A 22,450-nucleotide genomic window follows, 5' to 3' on the forward strand; every position below is an offset into this window, starting at 1 on the left:
CTTATATGAACCTTATATGAACTTTCTGGACCTTATATGAACCTTATATGAACTTTCTGGACCTTATATGAACTGAAATTCAGAATGCATCCACTTTATTTTTCACTAAAAGTGGAAATAGCACAGAGAGCCAATCCAAAACAGGTTTTATTGAACTAGAATAATAGAAGTATTAGAAGTATATGGAAGTAGTAGAAGGCTTATAGAAGTAGGACAGAAAACTTCAAGGGCTGCCAACATTCGAGGTACGCTCCACGTGTGAGCCATGCATCTTGTTTCAGAATTCCTAGTTGAATCTTTATCGTTAAAATTTCCTTATCTTTTTCAAAATAACATTTGACTATTAAAACTTATTTAGGTAATAGTTACCATTTTTGAATCAGCTAGAAATGGCACTTTTTTTTATCACATGCCAGTTTAGTTTAAATGTTTTTTGTTTTTTTTTGGTTACTATGGACTACCATTCATCCTTTAATAGGTTGTAGCTACAGCTGCAGCCACGATCTTGATAATAATATTAAACTTTAACTTTGTGGTTTGATACAGCCTCGCAGATGGCTTTTTTTGTGTTTTTTATTGATTGCTTTCATCACTTCTGTATTTACTCATTTTTTGGCTAGCGACTGTTTGCCTATATTTTGTTTCGGTAGTTATTATCATTATGATAACGGTCCTAGATCTTCTGCTTGACTTTCTTAATTTTGCCAATGTTTTCACGAATTACCAGCTTACTGTTAAGGCGATTTGACCTACACCCTTGTATGTACTGACTGTGTGACGAAATATACTGATGATATTGATGTTATTGTAACTGATGTCATCATAGTTTTACTTTAGCGTCATTTATGGTTGTAAATTACGATTATAACATCATTCGTCATCTTGAATATGAATAGTTTTTTTTTGTCAGATAAGTGTTTTAATTTTAAATATTGTGTTTCTTAATTATAAAAGCAACTAGGTGTAGCAATTCCTCTAAAGTGAGCCCTTAAGCAGCTCGCTATTTTGTTCCAATTCCCCCCTAACAGCGGAGAAAAAAAAGTAGTTATGTGTTTCTGAATAAAACTCTTGAAATTTTATAACAGCTGTATTTTTAGCTTACTAACACCCTTGGTATATGTTATTCCATAATTATCGTCTCTCATTTTCCCACATTGACATTATGTCATGGGAATCCTCATGGCATAGCTTCAATTATCATCATCAAAGCTGTTGATATGCTCATCAATGTCGTTTTTTGCAAGGATCTAAAATTGTTTTATTTGATTCTACTGATGCATCATTACAGCAACTTAAAGTATGTAGCTGCAGGTGTATATTTTTTTCTTCTGTTTAAAGGTTTGAGACCCCTTTCAAGCCTTTAAAAAGAAGAAAAATACATAAGCCTGCAGCTATATACTTTAAGCATATATAATGATGCATCAGTAGAATCAAATAAAACAATTTTAGATCCTTGCAAAAATGGCATTGACGAAGATATCAACCGCTTTGATGATGATAAAAGAAGCTATGCCATGAGAATTGTAATCACTAATCGTTACCACAAAGTGCCTTGCATTCGCATCCGTCTAATTCGGTGGAGAGCCTCACGTTGACTGTTAATACAATTAATTTAAAAAACTTTGTTCACAAAATAAGTTTTTCAAAGAAAAGTAAAGAACTCCATATAAATGAATGTGCATTGTTAGTTTAATATACATATACTGATAGTTAGTAATCAAAATGTTAATATTATTTGATTTATTAAAGTTATAAAAGAAAAAACATTTATCTTTTTTCAGTAAAGTGCAAATTATGTTCTGGCCTTGGGAAGGCATAGGGGGTTTTGAGCCCAACTTATGTTAATTTCTGCTTTTTTTAGTTTGACTCGATTATTTATTGTAATTTCTGTTCGTTTTGGGTTTCATTTTGTTTATCGATACTGATTTGTGGTAGTTTCACGCTTTGTAGATTATTTTATTGTATTTTTAATAATTTTTTGTTTAATGGAGTTCTTTAATTATCTTTGAAAAGCTTGTCTTGTGTAAAAAGTTTTTTTAATTAATTTCTGTTCGTTTTATATTGCAATAGTCTTTTCAGGGAAAAAGAAAATAACATTTTAAATCTTCGTTTTTTAAGACTTTATAGTTTGGCCTTCTATTTGTTTGAGTATCGCGTCACTGCAGAAGCCTAAAACCTACTGCGTCATTGGCGCTTTACTGAAAACAATTCTTTGAAATGTTTTCACTTTTGTAACTTTAAGAAATAAAAAATTAACTAAGATTTTAGGGAACAAATATCAGCATATGTATAATAAATTGACAATGCACATTTTTTTCAGTGAACTCATTTGAATTTTTTTCAGTAAAGTACAAATTATATTCTGGCTTTTAGAAAGCATAGGGGTTTTGAACTCTACTCATATTAATTTATGCTCGTTCTTGCAAGTGGTGGAACACTCCGAAACTTGACATTTTATTATATTTTGGTGTTTCATGCAAGAAAATGCATGTTCCACAAAGTTTGAAGTGCAGTTTTCTGCTCAAATAGAAATGCCTAGAAGCCATAGAATATTTTCATAACAAACTAACACGATTAGTTACAAAAAATGACAGAGTTAAAAAAATGGCAAAACTATATGAGTCTTGAACAGTCAAGGAAAGTATAAACAAAAAAAAATTGAATATTAGATATATGATGATATTAATTGTTGAAAGATCCATCAGTTCAAGATTTTTTTTTTCACTAATTTTTATTTTCATTTTCAATGCTCTAAGAACTGGAAAATAATAAATTTGTAATATACGAATAATTCGTTTTCAGTGAAGCACCAATGACGCAGAAGGCTTTAGGTTTTTACAGTTAAAGAAGGGGGCAGTATCCAAATTTTGTTGTAGTGAAACTATATTTGTCTTGACCAATCTTGAAAAGATTGAATTAAACTGAATATTTGATGCATAATTATATTAATTGCTAAAAGCTCATCAGTTTAAAATTTTACTGTAATTTTAATACTTATTTTCAATATTAATTACAAAAGGAAACATTTGTGATATAATTCGTTTTCTGTAAAGCTCCGATGACGCAAAAGGTTTTAGGCTTCTGCAGTGAGGCAATACCCAAAATCTTGTTTGTAGTTATTTTTATTCGATTCAAACTTGATTTACATATTCTTTTTAAGTTTCACTCGTTTTAAGATCTATTTATTCATTTACATTAATATATATTGTATGTTTGTTCGCATTGATTGTTTATTTAATTTCTGTTCATTTTAAGTTTTCTTTATACTTTAATAGCAAAATATTTTTTTTCGTTTTAAGCTTTATTTTGATTTTCAATATAAGCATTACTCGATTTAAAATCTATTTATTCGTTTATAGTATTGCTTGTTGCATGTTTTTGCTGTGATTTCTTATTTAATTTCTGGTCATTTTTGGTTTTCATTTATTATTAAGTAGTAATTTTTGGTCGTATAGAGTTTAAATTTTAAATGATATTCGTATCAACTGAGCTTAAGTTTAAAATGGCCTTTAATTTTCTTTGAAAAACTTATTTTTTGGAAAGTTTTTTTTTAATTAATTTTTGTTCTTTTTTGATTGAAAAAATTTTCAAGTTTTTATGGCATGGGGGGGGGGTACTTACTGTCCTATTATTCTTGACGTTAAAAAACATATCTAGAACTTTCAATTTAAATCGATTGAGGCTTTTTTCAAAGTCTATACGATTACCTCTTTGATAAAAACCTTATATATGAACAATAGACAGCTTGCATAACTTGTGGACAGCGATTGACAACAATGAATGGATTGAAAAAATAGCTCCAATAAGAGATTTTAGACCATTTTACTTGCTGACACAAAGAGATCACGACTGTTTTGAATTGAACTTAATAGGATTTTGTGTGCGAAAGCAATTTTGCATCTTTCACAGAGTATGTATTTTATTTTTATAGTTGGATAATTATAATAGATTTCCTATGTGTTCTACCCATACAAAACCCCTTCCCATAAGTTATGAACCCTCCTTAATAAGTTATGCCCTAGGGCATAACTTAAAACGCCTACCCCCGGGCCCTGGTGGGCTGTGTCGACACCGGAGTTTTTTGTTATCAGAACTTTTAACTATTTTAAAACAAAGACTATCGCAAAAATTTTATATGGTGCATTTAGGGCTGGGAGGAGGGGGGGGGGGCTAGTTACCCTCCAATCTCTTTTGACTCAGAACGCCTTCTATAAAAAGTGAACAAGAACTTTCAATTTTGAGTCAAATGAGCCCTCTCTAAAGTGTATACGAGCATCCCTTTCATAAGAAATAATGGGAAGGATTCAGAAAATCCTTAAATTACAACCCTTACCCCGAGGGCTGTGGGGGAGTTGTCATCCTCAAAGACCTAATTTCCAGAACTTAAAACTATGTTTAATTTGATGGCTGTCTCAAAATTTTGATTGGATGTGTTTGGGAAAAAGGTGGGCGTGAGAGGGGGGTTAGTTGCCCTCAAATCACTTTCGACTATTAAAAAGGGCACTAGCCCTTTGAATTTCCAATCGAATGAGCCTTTTTTGAAGTTTCTACGACACCGGCTCCTATAAAAACCTTATATGTCCCCAGGGTATAACTTAAAACCGTTGCCTCGAGGATTGTGGGGGAGTGTTCCCTCCCCTGGATCCGCCACTGCCTTACACTCTCTGTTTCTTTCCTTGTTAGGGAGGAGAGCAGATGCCTAATATGTGTGTGTTAATACCAAAACATTTTAACTCTCATTCGACCTTCAAGTATAAACAGAATTAGTTCACAGAAAGGGGTGGGGAAAAAGAGCGTGTGTGGGGGGGGGGGGGTTATTTGCCCTTCGATCAATTTTGACTCTTAAGAGCTGGACTAGAACTTCCGATTTCCAATCAAATGAGCCTTCTCTGAAGTTTATACAAGAATCCCTTCCTGCCCCCGGGCCCTGGGGGGTTTTGTCGACGCCAGAGTTTTGTTACTTAACCTTTCAACTATTTTTAACAAAATGGTATTTTTAACCCTTGCATATAAAGATGGATTACTCCAGATCTTGGGACTACATTAACCAAATTATGTTCAAAATTTTGGTACAAAATAGAAACCGTTTCACATATTAATGATGACCATTAGGTGGTTCAACCACTCTGAGGTTGAAAATGACTATTTCTTCATTTACTTAAAAACATTTCGGGGACAATGGCATAGCTGTAACACGTACATCGTTGGAAGTCAAAACAATGTGGGTGCTTCATAGATTCATAGATTATCATTCTCTTACTTAAGTGGCCACAAACTTCTACAAAATTAGTTCACCTTTTTTTTATTATAATAATTGGCAGAAAAGAATTCACATATAAGCTAGAATTGTATTAAAGATTTGCTGTTAGAACGCGGTCGTCTTCAGGGAGTAGGGACTATTTACTTCTGATGAACAGTGTTTCCACTAAAAACAAGAGTATGGCTACTGCCCGCTTCCCCTGACGGTAAAAGAATCATCCTCTTACTTAAATTAAATATACAATCAATGCGAACAGACATACAATATATATTGATGTAAATGAATAAATAAATCTTAAAACGAGTGAAACTTAAAATGAATATGCAAATCAAGTTTGAATCGAATTAAAATAACTAAAAACAAGAGTTTGGGTATCGCCTCAGTGCAGAAGCCTAAAACCTACTGCCCCATTGACGCTTTGCGGTTTCTACGACACCGCCTTCTATAAAAACCTTATATGCCCCCAGGGCATAACTTAAAACCCTTGCCCTGAGGGTTGTGGAGGATTGTCCTCCTCAAAAATATATTTTCTATCTGGAAATCAACTATGCTGAACGAAATGGCTATCTCAAAATTTTGATTGGATGTGTTTGGGGGAATGATGGGCGTGGGGGGGGGGGGGGCTAGTTTCCCTAAAAACACTTTCCAATATTAAAAAGGGCACAATCCCATTTAATTTCCAATCGAAAGAGCCTTTTTTGAAGTTTATACGACAACGCCTTCTATAAAAAACCTTATATGCCCCCAGGTCATATCTTAAAACCCTTGCCCGGACGGTTGTGGGGGAGTGTCCTCCTCAAAAATATATTTTCTATCTGGAAATCAACTACGCTGAACAAAATGGCTATCTGACAAGTTTGATTTGATGTGTTTAGGGAAATGATGGGTGTGGGGGGGAGGGGTTGGCTACTTGCACTCTAATCACTTTTAACTATTAAAAAGGGCACTATCCATTTAATTTCCAATCGAATGAAACTGTTTTGAATTTTCTACGAAAACACCTTATATAAAAACCTTGGATGCCCCCAGGGCACAACTTAAAACCCTTGCCCTGAATGTTGTGGAGGAGTGTCCTCCTCAAAAATATAATTTCTATCTGGATATCAACTATGCTGAACAAAATTTTTATTGGATGTGTTTGGGGAGATGATTGGTGTGGGGGGGGGGGGCTAGTTACACTCCAATCACTTTCAACTATTAACAAGGACACTAGTCCTTTAGTTTCCCATCGAATTAGCATGTTTTGAAGTTTCGACAACAACACCTTCTATAAAAACCTTATATACCCCCAGCGCATAACTTAAAAACTTAGCCTTGAGGGCTGTGGTGGAGTGTCCTCCTCAAAAATATATTTTCTATCTGGAAATCAACTACGCTGAACAAAATGGATATCTCAAAATTTTGATTGGATGTGTTTGGGGAAATGATGGGCGGGGGGGGGGGGGGGCTAGTTGCACTCCAATCACTTTCAACTATTAAAAAGGGCACTAGCCCTTTAATTTCCAATCGAATGAGCCTGTTTTGAAGTTTCTACATGAACGCCTTCTATAAAAACCTTATATGCCCCCAGGGCATAACTTAAAACCCTTGCACTGAGTGTTGTGGGGGCGTGTCCTCCTCAAAAATATATTTTCTATCTGCAAATCAACTACGCTGAACGAAATGGCTATCTCAAAATTTTGTTGGGAATGTTTTTGGGGGAATGATGGGCGGGGGAGGGGGGGCTAGTTGCCCTCCATTCATTTTCGACTATTAAAAAGGGCAGTAGCCCTGTAATTTTCAATCGAATGAGCTTGTTTCGAAGTTCCTATGACAACGCCTTCTATAAAAAACCTTATATCCCCTCAGGGCATAACTTAAAACCCTTGCCCCGCGGGTTGTGGGGGAGTGTCCTCCTCCAAAATATATTTCATATATGGAAATAAATTGCCCTGAACAAAATGGCTATCTCAAAATTTTGATTGGATGTGTTTAGGGAAATGATGGGCTTGGGGGGAGGGGGGCTTGTTACACTCCAATCACTTTCGACTATTAAAAAAAACACTAGCTCTTTAATTTCCAATCGAATAAGCCTGTTTTGAAGTTTCTACGACAACGCCTTCTATAAAAACCTTATATGCCCCCAGGGCATAACTTAAAACTCTTACCCTGAGGGTTGTGGGGGAGTATCGTCCTCAAAATATATTTTCTATCTGGAAATCAACTACGCTGAACAAAATGGCTATCAAAATTTTGATTGGATGTTTTTGGGGGAATGATGGGAGTGGGGGGGGGGGGAGTTTCCCTCCAATCATTTTCGACTATTAAAAAGGGCACTAGCCCTTTAATTTCCAATCGAATGAGCCTGTTTTGAAGTTTCTACAACAATGCCTCAAAAATATATTTTCTATCTGGAAATCAACTACGCTGAACAAAATGGCTATCTCAAAATTTTGATTGGATGTGTTTGGGGGGGAATGATGGGCGTGGGGGGGCTAGTTGCCCTCCAATCATTTTCGATTTTTAAAAAGGGCACTAGAACTCTCGATTTCCAATCGAATGAGCCTGTTTTGAAGTTTCTACGACAAAGCCTTCTCTAAAAACCTTATATGCCCCCAGGGCATAACTTAAAATCCTTGAACCCTTGCCCTGAGAGTTATGGGGCAGTATCCTCCTCAAAAATAATTTTCTGTCTGGAAATCAACTACGCTGAACAAAATGGCTATCTCAAAATTTTGATTGGATGTGTTTGGGAGAATGATGGGCGTGGGGGGGGGGGGGGGGCGAGGTGGCCACCAATCATTTTCGACTTTTAAAAAGGGCACTAGAACTCTCAATTTACAATCGAATGAGTCTGTTTTGAAGTTTCTACGACAACGTCTTCTATAAAAACCTTATATGCCCCCAGAGCATAACTTAAAACCCTTGCCCTGAGGGTTGTGGGGGAGTGTCTTCCTCAAAAATATATTTTCTATCTGGAAATCAACTACGCTGAACAAAATGGCTATTTAAAAATTTTGATTGGATGGGTTTGGGGGAATCCGGGGCGTGGGGGGGGCTAGTTGTCCTCCAATCACTTTCGACTGTTAAAAAGGAACCTAGCCTTTTGAATTTCCAATCGAATGAGCCTTTTTTGAAGTTTCTACGACAGCGCCTTCTATAAAAAACCTTATATGTCCCTTGGGTATAACTTAAAACCCTTGCCCTGAGGGTTGGGGGGGAGTGTCCTCCTCAAAAATATATTTTCTATCTGGAAATCAACTACGCTGAACAAAATGGCTATCACAAATTTGTGATTGGTTATGTTGGGGGGAAAGATGGGCGTGGGGGGGAGAGGGGGCTAGTTACACACCAATCACTTTCGATTATTAAAAAGGGCACTAGCCCTTTAATTTCCAATCGAATGAGCCTGTTTTGAAGTTTCTACGACAACGCCTTCTATAAAAAACCTTCTAGCCCCCCAAGTCATAACATAAAATCTGTGCCCTTTGGGTATTGGGGGAGTTTCTTTCCCAAAAACATATTTTCTCCCAGGAAATCTCCAACGCTAAACACATAGACCGTCTCGCAATTTTGTGTGGATGTTTTCGGGAATATTATTGGCGCTAGTTGCCCTCCAATCATTTTTGACTATTAAAAAGAGCACTAGAACTCTCGATTTCCAATCGAATGATCCCCCTTTGAAGTTTCTACGACAACCCCTTCCATATGACGCGCCTCTGGGAAAAAAATAATGATAATAAATAATAATATTAAAACATTGGAGCCGTATGGTCTTTACTATAGGCAACGCTACAGTGTTGCCTCTGATACATGCTTCGGCAGCTCGGCTCCTATTCTGATTTACTATAATAGTCACACAGGAAAAAGCCTATCGCTTTTGCTTGGCTGAAACATTGAAAGAAGAACCAAAGGGAATCAAGCAGCGAAGTCCGTCAAATATGGCACCATACCCTCGAGAAGCAACTTTTCAAAACCTACTTGTCTTAAATCATTTTGTCGAAAGGAATTTAGAGTGCCTTTTTAAAGAGTAAAAAGTTATCGGAGGGCAACTACCCCCCCCCCCCCTCCCGTGCCCTCTTTTCCGGAAATGCATCTGATAAAAATTTGAGATAGCCATTTTGTTCAAAATAGTTCGAAGATCAGATAACAAAAGCTAAGGGGTCGACACAACCCCCCAAAGCCCAGGGAGCGTTTTGAAAGTTTTGTCCCGGGGGCAAATAAAGTTTTTACGGAAGGGGTGGTCGCATAAACTTCGGAGGGGGCTCATTTGACTGCAAATTGAAAGTTCTAGTTCCCTTTTTAAGAGCCCGAAGTCATCGGAAGGTAACTACCCCACCCCCACGCCTTCTTTCCCCTAAATGCATACGATCGAATTTTTGTGTTAGTCATCTTGTTCAAAAATGACCAAAGATCATATAACAAAACTCTATGGTTGACACAACCCCCAGATCCCGGGGGTAAGTTTTGTAAGTTATGCCCTGGGTGCAAATAAGGTTTTTATGTAAGGGATGGTCGTATAAAGTTTAGAAGGGGCTCATTTGATTAGAAATCGAAAGTTTAAGTCCTATTTTAAGAGGCAAAAGTGATTGGAAGGCAAACTGACTCCCACGCCCTTTTTCCGGTCGGAACTTTGAGATAGCTATTTTGTTCAAAGTAGTCCATGTATCATATAACAATGTTTCTGAAGTTGACACAGCCCCACAAAGCTCGCGGTCAAGGTTTATATAGCTTGGGATCCCAAAGATGGCTTTGCATTGTTGGGTTGTCTTCTCCTAAACAAGTATTTCAAAGCATATTTGAAAGGTTGTATCTGCCTGAATCTTCATCTGCGATAATACCATCAATTTAGGTTTAGTAGAAATTAGCAGTTTACGAGTGCTAAGAAATAGTCACGTTACGCTGAGACGAAGTCCGAGTCAGAATACCCAACAAACAATACACACGAACGAGATTGGCGCACATCGTCAGAATCACTTCCGATAAAGAGTTTGTGGTACTTGTCGGTAATCTAGTCTACACTTTTCCGAAATTTCTGGAAGCACAAGTAGCTCCAGGACTTTACTTAGAACACTAGACACGGTAATTGGTCTGTATCCTGTGCACAGGTTTGGGTTTTTTCCCATTTTGGGGATATTTGACAGTACTCCGGTGCAAAATGAATCAGGGACCATCCCTGTATCGACACACATCTGGAGCAGGAGAGAGACGTGTTCAAACAATGGGTCTGTACCGTGCCGTAAGTTATCCGGACATATCCCGTCAAGACCAGGTGCTTTTCCGCGTTTTAACTTACTCACTATTTTCACTACAGCGGATTTCGATATGACAAAGGTATTTCGCACTTTTAATAGGGTTTTGAGTTTTTCATCTAGACATTTGTCACAATCCTGCTCCAGGCTGGGGTTTTTGGAACCGAACATTGCAGAGTAATGCTTCACCCATTCATCCTCCGGGATATCAAAGGAGCACGTTTTAGCACTAGTTTGAGATCTTTTGAAGAGCCTCCACATTACATTCGGATCTTTTGCCGCCTGTTTAGAAACTTTATCAGCTTCTTCACTTTTTAATTTTTCAGTTAGATTAAGATAATTCTTCTTCGTGCTCCGAAACAACTGGAATATCAGCCCTGATCGGGGCTTGTCGGACTCTTTCCAAATATTGTACCACAATTTTGCTCGTTTTTTCGCTTGTTTTACCAAAGGACACTTGTCCCACCCTGGTTTCTGAGAACCAGGACGGACCTTCCGGCTAGGGATGGCTAACTTTTCCGCGGTTTTCAGGGTGTGGCAAATTTCCTCACAGTAGAAGTTTAATGCGACCGGGTCTCGTACACCGTGCAGTAACAGCTGATACGGCGCTTTAATTTTACTCAAGATTGTGTCACAGGTGTATTGATAAAGCACGATGTCTATCTTTTTCCACTCAGCTTTTGTAAAGTGTGTATTAGCTGCTCTGGTGGCGGCCGACTTAAATGGGATACAGAAGGATAGATCCAAATGATCACTGCAGGTATGGTCGGAATCAACACTGACCCTTTCCATTAGTGGGAAGTTTGTTACCACGTGGTTAATGTTACTCGTAGATCCACTATTGTGTATATAGCTAAACTGCTGATCTTTGTCACAAACAGATACCCCGTATGGTAATGTTGCTAGAAGAATGTCTGTTAGTTTACCAGGTACATGCACTGGAAATCTCCATAGATTAGAAAACGTCTGTTGCCGATTCCGCACAGGAGTCTGCTTAAACGACTACACGCTTCGGCATAGTGTTTCTCAGAACGATCGTTATTCAGGTTTGTTGGAAGATATACATTGATGAGGAAGAAGTTAGACGGCCCAACAAATTCCACAGAAGTGTAATAGTCGCAGGACTTATACAGCCTACAGGGGATCTGGTCGTCCACTAGAACAGCGGTGCCGCCGCTAGGTCTTCCTCGCGTAAATTGTCGTTTAGCTTCATGCATGAAAACGTATTTGCGCGGGAAGGACTGGAACAGAGCAAAATTGTCCTTGGTAAGTAGATGCTCCTGCACACAAATTACATTATAATCGGAGCAGATTTCACTTAGATAGTCTATTTTCCCAGCGTTATGACCGTAGATGTTTCGGCAAAAGACCTTCAGCTTGTTCATTTTCGAAGCTGAGGCGCTTTGTTCATAGCTTTTCTTACAGCTGGGCAGAACAGGCTATAGCTTGGGTGCTCGTTCTTTCCGTTGGGGTAGAGGGCGTACTTAAAACTGTTCGATTGACACGGGGCTTCTCTTTCGATTCATGGGGCCTGCACAGCGGGGGCAGCAAGGTTGGTTGCTGCATTATCGAGCCAAGTGTTCGAATGACTGACATTTGAAGCACCTTTTTGGGATTTCTTTAAACGCCGTTACTTTGAGATGGGTGTACTCAACATAGATACCTTGCCGTATAGCCCTGTCACGTGATGATGCATCAGCAAACGTAAGTCGAACTGTCTGTGAATTCCCATATCTTTTACCTTCTCTGACATAGGGGTTAGCCTACCGGCAATTATCTCTTCTGTGTTAGTACCCGGTGGAACGAATTTTGCAACATCCATGAACTTTTCTTTTTGGTATTTCACTTTAATATCAGATATCTTGGATAGCGAATCACTTAGGGCTTGAGCAGCAGGGTCCGTTTTGATATAAGCCACTAAGCCAGACTTCGTCTGCTGAATCCTATGCACATGCTCAGGGGTTATAAACTCCTCGATAATCCGTTTCTGATTTGAACACGACTCAGTCTTTTCAAGGGCTAGACCACTAATGAACACCCGATTGAGTGGCTTTTCAGGTGCTGGGAGCGGGGGCCCGTCAGAAGGCTGGGGTAGAGCAGCTTTGCATTGATCAATCATTGTTTCTAGCTTTTCGACACACTCGTTTACGCGGACCGTTATGGATGTGATCACATCCTGTGGGATACGGGGTATTTCAGGAATTTTCCAAATCGTGAACCTGACATTAAACTCACTATTGTTCCGTAGAGTTTTCACCGTGTCATACATTTCGCTGAACAGCACATCAATTTGGTACCTTCTATCTTTCAACAGATTTTCATCGTATGCATCCACAATATTATTCAACTCGTCATGCGCTTCATGAATTTATTCACGAGTATAGAACTTGACTCCAGTGCTGATTACTGAATCTTTCGTAATATCCTGATGCCTTAGGCATGTTTCAACAAAGTTCAGTACCGGCGAATATGTATAGCGAAAATTTGCCATCGCCACGACAAATCACGCAAGCATATCCGAAATCACAGTCCAAGTTCAGGCACGTCGTTACTTACGAGAGAAGTAAGGGAAGCGTTGAAGGCTGTCTACCTTGCGCCGCGATTTAAGGGGCAAGCCCAGCGGGTACCACGGCTCTTGTAGACAACTCTCTCACCCCTCTTCTGCTTACTTCTCTCCTGTCCCCTTTATCGCATCGTAATTGCCTGTTCAGTTCCGGAAACTGCTTTTGAATTTTGGCTTATTTTCAATCAGTAAAGAAGGTGGCAACACTGCACTGTAAAAATCGGGCGCACTTTCCACCTCTTAAGATAATTAAATCTTACTGTCTGAGTCTCTGTACTAATTAGGTCACAAGAGAATTTAAAATCAGGCAGCAAAAATGACAATAGCAAGTAAATAAAATAAGCCGATTATAAATGTCTGTAGGGATCTACAGACATTTATGTCTGTAGATCCCTACATTTTTCAAATTAAAAAGATTACATTTTTTAATTTATTAAAAGGTTAATATGAAAAGACAAGGTGTTTACACAACGAACTCTCGATCAAGTCACAACGAACTCTCGACAAAGCAAATAATATAAACCAGCCTTCGTGTCCGATAACTATTGGGGAAGTTTGACAGCTATGGAGTCATATTTTCCCCGTTGGAGGTACCTTGGGAATTATCGTGACTGGCACAAGGGACGAATCTGAATCTCTATCTGAATCTGAATCTCTAGCTATGGAGTCATATTTTCCCCGTTGGAGGTACCTTGGGAATTATCGTGACTGGCACAAGGGACGAATCTGAATCTCTAGCTCTAAGAGTAGAAAACATAGGGCGTGTTCCCGGTACGACGAAAAGTTAATAATATTTAATAAAAATTTCATATCTCGTCCCAGGTTAGAGTAAGTTACCAGCTAGCGTAATCGAAAACTATATTCGTATTAAATTTTGTATTACATTCTTATGAACACGGTTAACTAGCGTATTTACTGAACCAACTTCTGTACATTCATCATCAAAGTGGGGGAAATAGAGACAAATGACCAATCTAATAGTAATTTATGAGTTTAAAGGGATCAAAACTCATATTTTTCATATTTTACTCATTCCTCATTAAACTTACTCGTGTTTTAATAATAAATTACAATGCATATTAAGGCACTAGTTAATAACTGTTCCACGTTAGCAGTTAATTGGTATTAAATTTGAAGTAAATACGAATTAAATTGCAATTTCCACCTGGAACACACTCATAGTTCTATGGACTATTCTACAAATTCTTCATCTTTGAGGGGGAGCTGCCCCTCTCCCCTGTAATATTGGAATTGCACCTTGAATAACTTATACTTTGAATCAGTTGCAATTGTTTGAATACAGAATAACGTAAGTGCTTGAAATAGCAAGGAGGCATCTCCCTTTCAGCTCAAGAAGCAGCTAAACTTACCGATGAAACAGAATATTGAAAATGGTGCTTGTCGGTTACTCCAAAACATATTCAAGAATAAACAGTTCGTGGTAACGAACTGTAAGTAAGAAGCGACCCAGCTCAATAGCAACCGAAACTCTAAAACACGGAATTTTGATACCAGTAGATAGATAAAAAGAATTGGATTTTTATGCTGTTTTCAAATACATAAGTTTCATCAAGTTTAGTCTCACCCATTAAAAGTTACGCGCCTGAGAAAATTTGCCTTATTTTCCAAAAAAGGGGGAAACAACCCCTAAAAGTCGTAGAACTCTAATGAAAATCACACCATCAGATTCAACATATCAGAAAACACTATTGTAGAGGTTTCAAGCTTCTATCTGCAAAAATGTGGAATTTTTATTTTTTGCCAGAAGAAAGATCACGGATGCGTGTTTATTTGTTTTTTTTTTTTTGTTTGTTTGTTTTTTTTCCAGGGGTGATCGTATCGATCCAGTAGTCCTAGAAGATCATGAGAGGGCTCATTTGAACGGAAATTGAAAGTTATAGTGCCCTTTTTAAGTGACCAAAAAATTGGAAGGCAACTTGGCCCCCTCCCCCACGCTCATTTTTTTCCCGAAGTCATCCAATCAAAATTTTGAGATAGCCATTTTTTTCAACATAATCAAAAATCTAATTAATATATCTTTGGGGATGACTTAACCCCCCACAGTTCCCGGGGGAAGGGCTGCAAGTTATAAACTTTAGATTTCGCAGCATTATTTAAAAAACGATCAGTAATTAAATAAAAAAACAAGTTTTTTTTCAAATGAAAATAAGGAGCAACATTAAAACTTGAAACGAACAGAAATTATCACGTATATGAGCGGGTTCGCCCCCTAGTCAATACCCCGCTCTTTACGCTAAAGTTTTTTAGTACTTTCAAAAGAGCTATCTATTGTAATTAACCGGCCTTTGTGATTCAGGGGTTTGTGATTCGAACAAAATTTGAACTTTATCGTAAAGAGTGAGGTATTGACTAGGGAGCGAACTCCCTAACATACGTAATAAAAACATACGAATATAGAAATCCGTTACCTAAGTTAATTCGTAAGTTGCGTCAGAACAAAATTTCGAGAAAGCCAATTAGCCAAAAAAGGAAATTTAATATGCGAATTTTGTTTTAATTATTCACGTACGGTGAGCCAAAATCAAAGTTGCATTAATTCAAAAATTTTCAGAAATTAACTAAAAAAACAAGTTTTTTTAACTGAAAGTAAGGAGCGACATTAAAACTTATAACGAACAGAAATTATTCTGTATATGAAAGAGGCTGTCTCCTCCTCAACGCCTCGCTCTTTACGCTTAAGTTTGACTCTGTCTCACAGCTTTATTTTTTAAAACAATAAAAAACTTTAGCGTTAAGAGCGAGGCGTTGATGAGGGGACAGCCCCTTTCATATACAGAATAATTTCTGTTCGTTTTATGTTTTAATGTCGCTCCTTACTTTCAGTTAAAAAGAACTTATTTCACTTTTATAACTTTAAGAAATACAAAGATATTAAGACTTGAGAGAACAAATAACAACACATGTATAATAAACTGACAATGCACATTCATTTGCATTTTTTCAGAAAAGTATCTTCTTTAAATCTCATTATGAATGGGCCCTACGCTAGCACTGGCAGAATTCAGGGAGGCCCAGTGTGACACTGGGCACCCAAGATTTTTCTAGCGCCCATCATTCTTTTTTTGTTCTGTTTTTCACTCTTTTTTTTTAAATGAATTTGTCAATTTGGTTAGTTATTGGTGCCTGTGTCACATTGCCCCCCTCCTGTCAGTGTAATATACATATACTGATATTTAGCAATCAAAATGTAAATATTGTTTGATTATTAAAGTTATCAAAGTAAAACATTTATTTTTTTTCAGTAAAGTGCAAATTATGTTCAGGCCTTGGGAAGGCATAGGGGTTTTGAGCCCTGCTCATGTTAATTTCCGCTCGTTTTGAGCTGACTTGGTTATTTATTGTAATTTCTGTTCTTTTTGAGTTTACTTTTCTTTGAAAAAATTATTTTATAGAAATAGTTTTTTTTTAAATAATATTGTGAAAATGGGATAAGACCAAATAACGATGAAATAGCCATTCTCGGAAAGTTGTATTCAGAATCCTGATTGGCTCAAATTAGTGCTAGGTAAATTTCGGAATTAGTAAGTCTCATTATGGATGGGCCTTAAGCTAGCACTGGCGGAATCCAAGGAGGCCAGTGGGACTCTGGGCCCCAAGATTTTTCTAGCACCCTCATTCTTTTTTTGTTCTGTTTTTCACCTTTTTTTTAAAATAAATTTGTCAATTTGGCTAGTTAATGGTGCCTGAGTCACATTGCCCCCCTCCCAAAAAATTGTGCTTAGGGGCACCCTTGTCACATTGCCCCCCCCCCCTTTAGGCTGTCTTGATGAATAACATGCCTTCAGAGATATTTGCCCAAGGATTTTTTGTCTAAGATTTTCCGAACTGGAAAACTCCAAGAGAATAATGTTTGCTTTGCAGATTTGAGATTTCATTAACTAAATTCAAGACCAAAAAAGACAAATTCCGTTGCTACGTGCTTATTTCTATGCAAAACCTTGTGAGTTCATATTTTCCTTTCATTTTCGCTAAAGCCCGAATTCTATGAAAAAAATTTTTTGCTTGTAAAACTAGGAAGGCAAAAATTACTTTATTTAATAAAAGAAAAATGAAGTCACGTATGCTTAAACATTTCCTGAAATCTGAGGCGTGACTAATTCGTGTACGTGATTTAAAATTAATTGTGTAAACAGTAAAAGGTATATAAAGGTGGAAATTTTGTATATCTGCACAGTTTAGCTTGAAGCAACGATAAAGAAAGATATCATTTTGTGTGTAGCTGCTTGTATTTTTAGTAAGTTCTATATAGCATTGCTTTTCTTCTTAACCTTAGTCGCTTTGACGAATTTCACTTTTCTTCGAGTGTCATATACGGTTGATTAAAAAAACTGATACGATCTTATTGACTATTCTCTATTTCTGCTTTAAAAGTAATACGCGTAGAATCTTATTCCTTTTTCAGCCCATCGAAAAGTATCAAAACTGCAAATATGAAACTCATACAATGTGTTTTCTACATAAAACGCTCAAAAACATCCCTCCTCTTTGGAAGTTCTAGAAATTTGGCCTTAAAAAGCATCCTTTTCTTCTTTCTCTTTTTATACCACCTCCTCTCCGCTCACTGGTTCTTGCTTCTTTACTTTCCAAAGCTGACAAAAACATTTATCTACAGCCAGGGCCGAAATTTGCTATGGGGCAGGAGAGCAACTGTCCCTTCCAGACCCTAGTTCAACCCCATTGTCCATTCCCTCCGCCTAGCTGAAATTTAATTCCTTCAAAATTCTTGTCAAAACTAAGATAACCCTGCATAATTAAAGCATCAAAACAGTCAGGACGTCAGAACGTCCGTTTTCTTTAGTATATCTTTGTCTTTATAGTACTATATGGCTCATTCATTCATTTTTCACTGTCATTTTCACTTGATTGGGAAAAATTGGCTCAAACTCCCCCTCTCAGGATTTTTGTTGCCTACGGCAACAAAAAAGATTTAAGAACCTTACGAATCAAAATTGTTTAAGCTTTAGTTTTGGGTATCCTGCAATCAATCCTCCAAGTGTTACATTAGTCTAGCAGTTTCACGGGATGACCTTTCACCACAGGATCTTCTTTCGGTAGCGGCATCATTACAAAAATGTAAAGAACATACTTTTTTGATAAGAAATCCCTCTGTTTATTCTATATCCCCTTCAATGATCAAATCCTTATAGTTACCTCTCTTCTGGCCATGGAATATCTTACCTAGACTTGGACTATTCTTGGGCTTCTATTTAAAGAGTATATCTTTATATGTTTGCTTTCTTGCCTATTATATTTATCTCTTTTTATTTTGTTTATCTTCTTTCGACTATTGTTCCTTGGCGTTGACTATTGTTCCATGAGTATGTCACTCTAGGGCCGTGATTGCCAATGTGGGGTGCAGGCCTCACCGATGGGGCATGGCATTATTTTGGTGGGTACTTTACAGACTTAATTTGAAAGACAAAAATATTCACCTGAATTAGGTCACATTCAAATGCTTTTAAAGAGCAGAAAAGCTACATGATAGCATTACAATGACGTTATGCATTGTATAAAAGGTGTTGTATTCCGACAATATTTTTCATTAGAATAAAATTTACATAGAGGAAGACCCCAAAAGGATACCAAGTCAATGGTCTTTAAGCTTCCTTCAGCTGAATACACATCAATTTTGAATAAAAAAAAATCCCGAGGTGGAGCGTCAGGATTTTAGACATGCCTAGGCGGGACATGGCCCAAAACTAGTTGGGAACCACTGCTCTAGAGGGAGATACCCGTAGTGCCAATAACGAAGCAGCTGTTCTTACCTTTTTAGTTTTTTGTCTTATGCTGAAAAAAATTGTTAAATCTCTTTCTCTTTTTCTCATCGTAGATTTTTTTTTTTTTATAGAAACTGAGGGTTAAGTTCTTATAAATACCACTTATATACATATATCTGGGGTTTGAATTAGCATATTCATTACACATATTGAATGCATAACTACAACATTTCATTTTTTTTTATTATTTTTTTTTGTAAGACGAGCTTTAACTGCATGACACCCAGTTAAGGTTTTTTATTTCTTTTTTTTATTAGTTATTTAGCGTGAAATGTTTGTGTTGCATTTCTAATACAAACTTCAGTGGGCGATCTGGCTATCTAAAACCTTATAATTATTATCGATATCCATAAAAATTTTCTTGGAATCGTATCAGGATTGAAATTGAAGAAAATGTGGCATTATTCCATCATTAATAAAATCAGGTTAAACATGCCACTGCACTAACTTTTCCAACTTTATTGTTTGACTATCTATTATTGAGAATGGCAATCATCCAACAATTGGTTAAGGCTCCTCCTCAAAATGTTTCATAATGAAAGTTTTGCCAGTTTATTCGTGCAGAAACAGGACTTAATGACTTTCTATGAATGTGATATCTGGGCTGTACAACCGCTAATAATTGTAGGCTAAAATTATTTGTTAAATCTTGGTAAATTAAACGTTCAACTTGAGTAATTTTGTGTAAAATTTAATCCGCAATGTAGCTTAAATTTTAGAATATTGCAATGTCTTTCTCTTATAATTTAAAATTAAAAGAGTTAGAAGTTCCTCGTTACGAATGGGCAGTACAAGCGTTGCGCAAGTCTGGGATCTTAGCAGATATGCAAGATTATTTGATAAAATTGTGTTTAGTCAAAGCTGATTTGGTTATATGACAGTAATTAATTTCATAAAGGGCAGTTCTTACGAAAGTAAAGAGCGAAGTTGAAACCAACAAAAATCACTTACGGAAGATATATCTACAAAACTAGCTCAAATAAACTGACACGTGATGTCTTCAAATATCTGTAGAATTCGAACAACTAACATGTTACTGAAAACACAAAACCGGCCCCAATAAGCAAGATGTTCAGTTCGGAGCAGAAAATTTGATAAGCCCACTGCAGATGATAGAAGAATTAACTTACAAGGCTCTCAAGTGTCTTTTACCGTCCATGGTCTAGGTAACTTTTAGTACGCAACTATAGTTTTTTTTCGTTGGGTATATTTTCTAAAGCGTAATACAGTATTCCCGTACTTAGAAGGCTTAAAGGGGGCGGAGTTACAAGAGGTGGATTATAAACCTCCGGCTTAGGATTCAGATCGGGGAGATTGCAGTGTTACCCTTATTATGCTTGCCAGAGTTTACACTCCAGAAATGACTCCTGAAAGTGCCATATGGCCCTATTATGATGGGTTTATAAGAGGCATAGATTGAGGCAGTAGCTTTTAAATGGGTCACCTGTGATCTTGCGATAGCCTGCTAAAACTGCCTTAGAAAAAATGCCAGAAGCATGCTAACGATGCAAAAAAGCGATATTTTTTGTTTTTCAAGAAAGGGGGAGGGGGCTACTTGAAGGTTTTAAACGACGAAAAATTGATGTTGAATTTTAACATTTATCCTCTTGTACGAACAAAGATATCCCGGGCTCTGACACTCTTTGGGCAAAAATTTATGGTTTGTGGCACAAAATGGTAGAAAACGCCATGTTGCTGTTGCACAATTTGTAGTATCTCCTGAACAGCGATTTTGACAATGATTGATTCTAATGACACACCTTTCATTTCAATCCAGCACCACTTTCTTCTCAATTAGAAAGGTTTTAGGCTCATTTCGATATTTTCGTAAATTTGTTCTTCCAACAAATTGTTACTTTTAGAATTAACCGAAATAATAGTTACCATTACGGAATCAGCTTGAAATTACAACTTTTTTTTATCACTAGCCTGTTTTTTCTTCCAAAAAATATTGTTACATTTTTGGTTACTATGGACCTTGGTTTCCTCTTTACTAGGTTCTAGCTATCGCTGCAATTATGAATATTATTTGAGGAACTTTCAAAATTAATATTGTGGTAAATACATTTTCAAAGGCTTGTCGGCTAATCGGAATATCTCTTGAAGTGAGACCAACAAAAATGAAACCTTTCTGAGCGGATATTACATAGTATAGTAAAATACGTGTACTTGTTTTTACTGTGGTATTGTACTATCCAATAGAATAATCCACATTTTTGGGGTAGGTATAGCATTTATACGGACAGTACGTTACCACTAATTGTACCAGACTTAACGCCTTGTTATTAAATAGGGTTATCATCCAGAGTTAACATTCTTGTAACTTCAAGTCGTTACCGCGTCTGCGAAAACGCGTAATGAATCATGCTTGGCATATTGCCTGGAAATTGACAAGCGCTATCTGACTTACAAATCAATACAGTAGCCCTCTAGTCTAGCATGTTTTTGAATGTTAAGAGAGGATGTTATTTTTGCCTCTGCTTTCTTAAAACAATTCTTATAGCCTCCATCACATGATAAATGTAACTCGCTTCACTAAATTTTTTTCAGTTCACAAAAATCAGTACTTTATTTTAATTGAATTTGAAATACTATCTCAGTTTATCTCTACATATCTTGGAACATAACAGGGGCTTTGTTGTTTTAATGATGTCATCCTTACTTCCCGTGCATGATGTTTTACCTCAATTATACCCCATCAGAGATTTCAAACCCAAACTTATTCTTTTAACGACTACAAAATAGCTTGAGCTAGTCATCTAACTCAATAATCCTTGTACTTTTAGAAGTGGGCTGTACAACCGTTGTACGCCATTTTGATTCTCAATTTTCTTTTTAAGCTGTAAGATCATTGATATGGTGGCCGGCGTTTACCGGAGTTCCCGGAGTTCCCGGAGTGAGAAACCTTTTGTAATGCCTATCTTTATACAGCGTCCCATATAAGTACCGGGTAATCCGTATCTGTTTTCACAATAGACTTACCGCTTTCTACAAAAGTACAGTTTTTTCCAAGTGTTATGTACTATTATTAGGTTATTTTAGTGTTTCATTTAAGTGTTTTATGATGATTGCTGATCAAGTTTGTTATTTGTGCCTTTAGTTTATGTTATTTTATCGTGTTCATTGTTCATGGCCGTAATTGTACCAAACACATTTTGCATGCAGACCCGCTATACTTTACCCCCCCCCCCGCCTAATGTACAAATTTATTGCCCAAATTTATTTCTAAAGTATCGAAGAAACTAACGGAAAAACCGGTGTGTTCTTGAATTTTACACATTGTAAATTTGAGCGAGTGCTGCTTAATACACAAGTACCAAAATTCTTTCCCCCTACGAAAATTAAACAAATAAAACTCAAATAAAATTCTCAAATTTGGAAAGCCTTGTTTTCCATGGGGGTATTTTCCGGGGGGGGGGGGTAAACGCCTAGAACATTGATATACCAGCTACAGATTACATTGTTAACCAGGGTCGTTCGAATGGGGGAGGTGACGGGGGCAAGCTTTCCTGGGCACCAAGGCTGGGGGGCACTGCGTCTGGGTTTCTCGGGCTTTTTTATTTGTATTTGATTAAGGAGGTGAGGGGCACTTTAGTTA

At 37.1% G+C, this 22,450-nt stretch overlaps 2 protein-coding genes and 1 pseudogene across 6 annotated transcripts in view; 1 reads left to right on the forward strand and 2 right to left on the reverse strand.

Annotated features, from left to right (window-relative positions):
* The window catches only part of LOC148942202 (uncharacterized), a 138,393-nt gene that overhangs the window by 67,086 nt on the left and 48,857 nt on the right, over positions 1–22,450 (forward strand). The window lies entirely within an intron of this gene.
* On the reverse strand, positions 10,213–11,283 carry LOC148942203 (uncharacterized). Its single transcript, XM_089103250.1, has one exon. It carries the CDS (start codon positions 11,281–11,283, stop codon positions 10,213–10,215), a length of 1,071 nt encoding a protein of 356 aa, XP_088959376.1.
* On the reverse strand, positions 11,409–12,610 carry LOC148942204 (uncharacterized; annotated as a pseudogene).

Source organism: Artemia sp. Qi Xiang Cuo, chromosome 17 (assembly GCF_049724085.1).
Source record: "Artemia sp. Qi Xiang Cuo chromosome 17, ASM4972408v1, whole genome shotgun sequence".
NCBI classification, from domain to species: domain Eukaryota; kingdom Metazoa; phylum Arthropoda; class Branchiopoda; order Anostraca; family Artemiidae; genus Artemia; species Artemia sp. Qi Xiang Cuo.

Bases quoted from the DNA above. Each gene is read 5' to 3' on its own strand.
- LOC148942203 (XM_089103250.1), bottom strand. From the start codon at position 11,283: ATGGAAAGGGTCAGTGTTGATTCCGACCATACCTGCAGTGATCATTTG.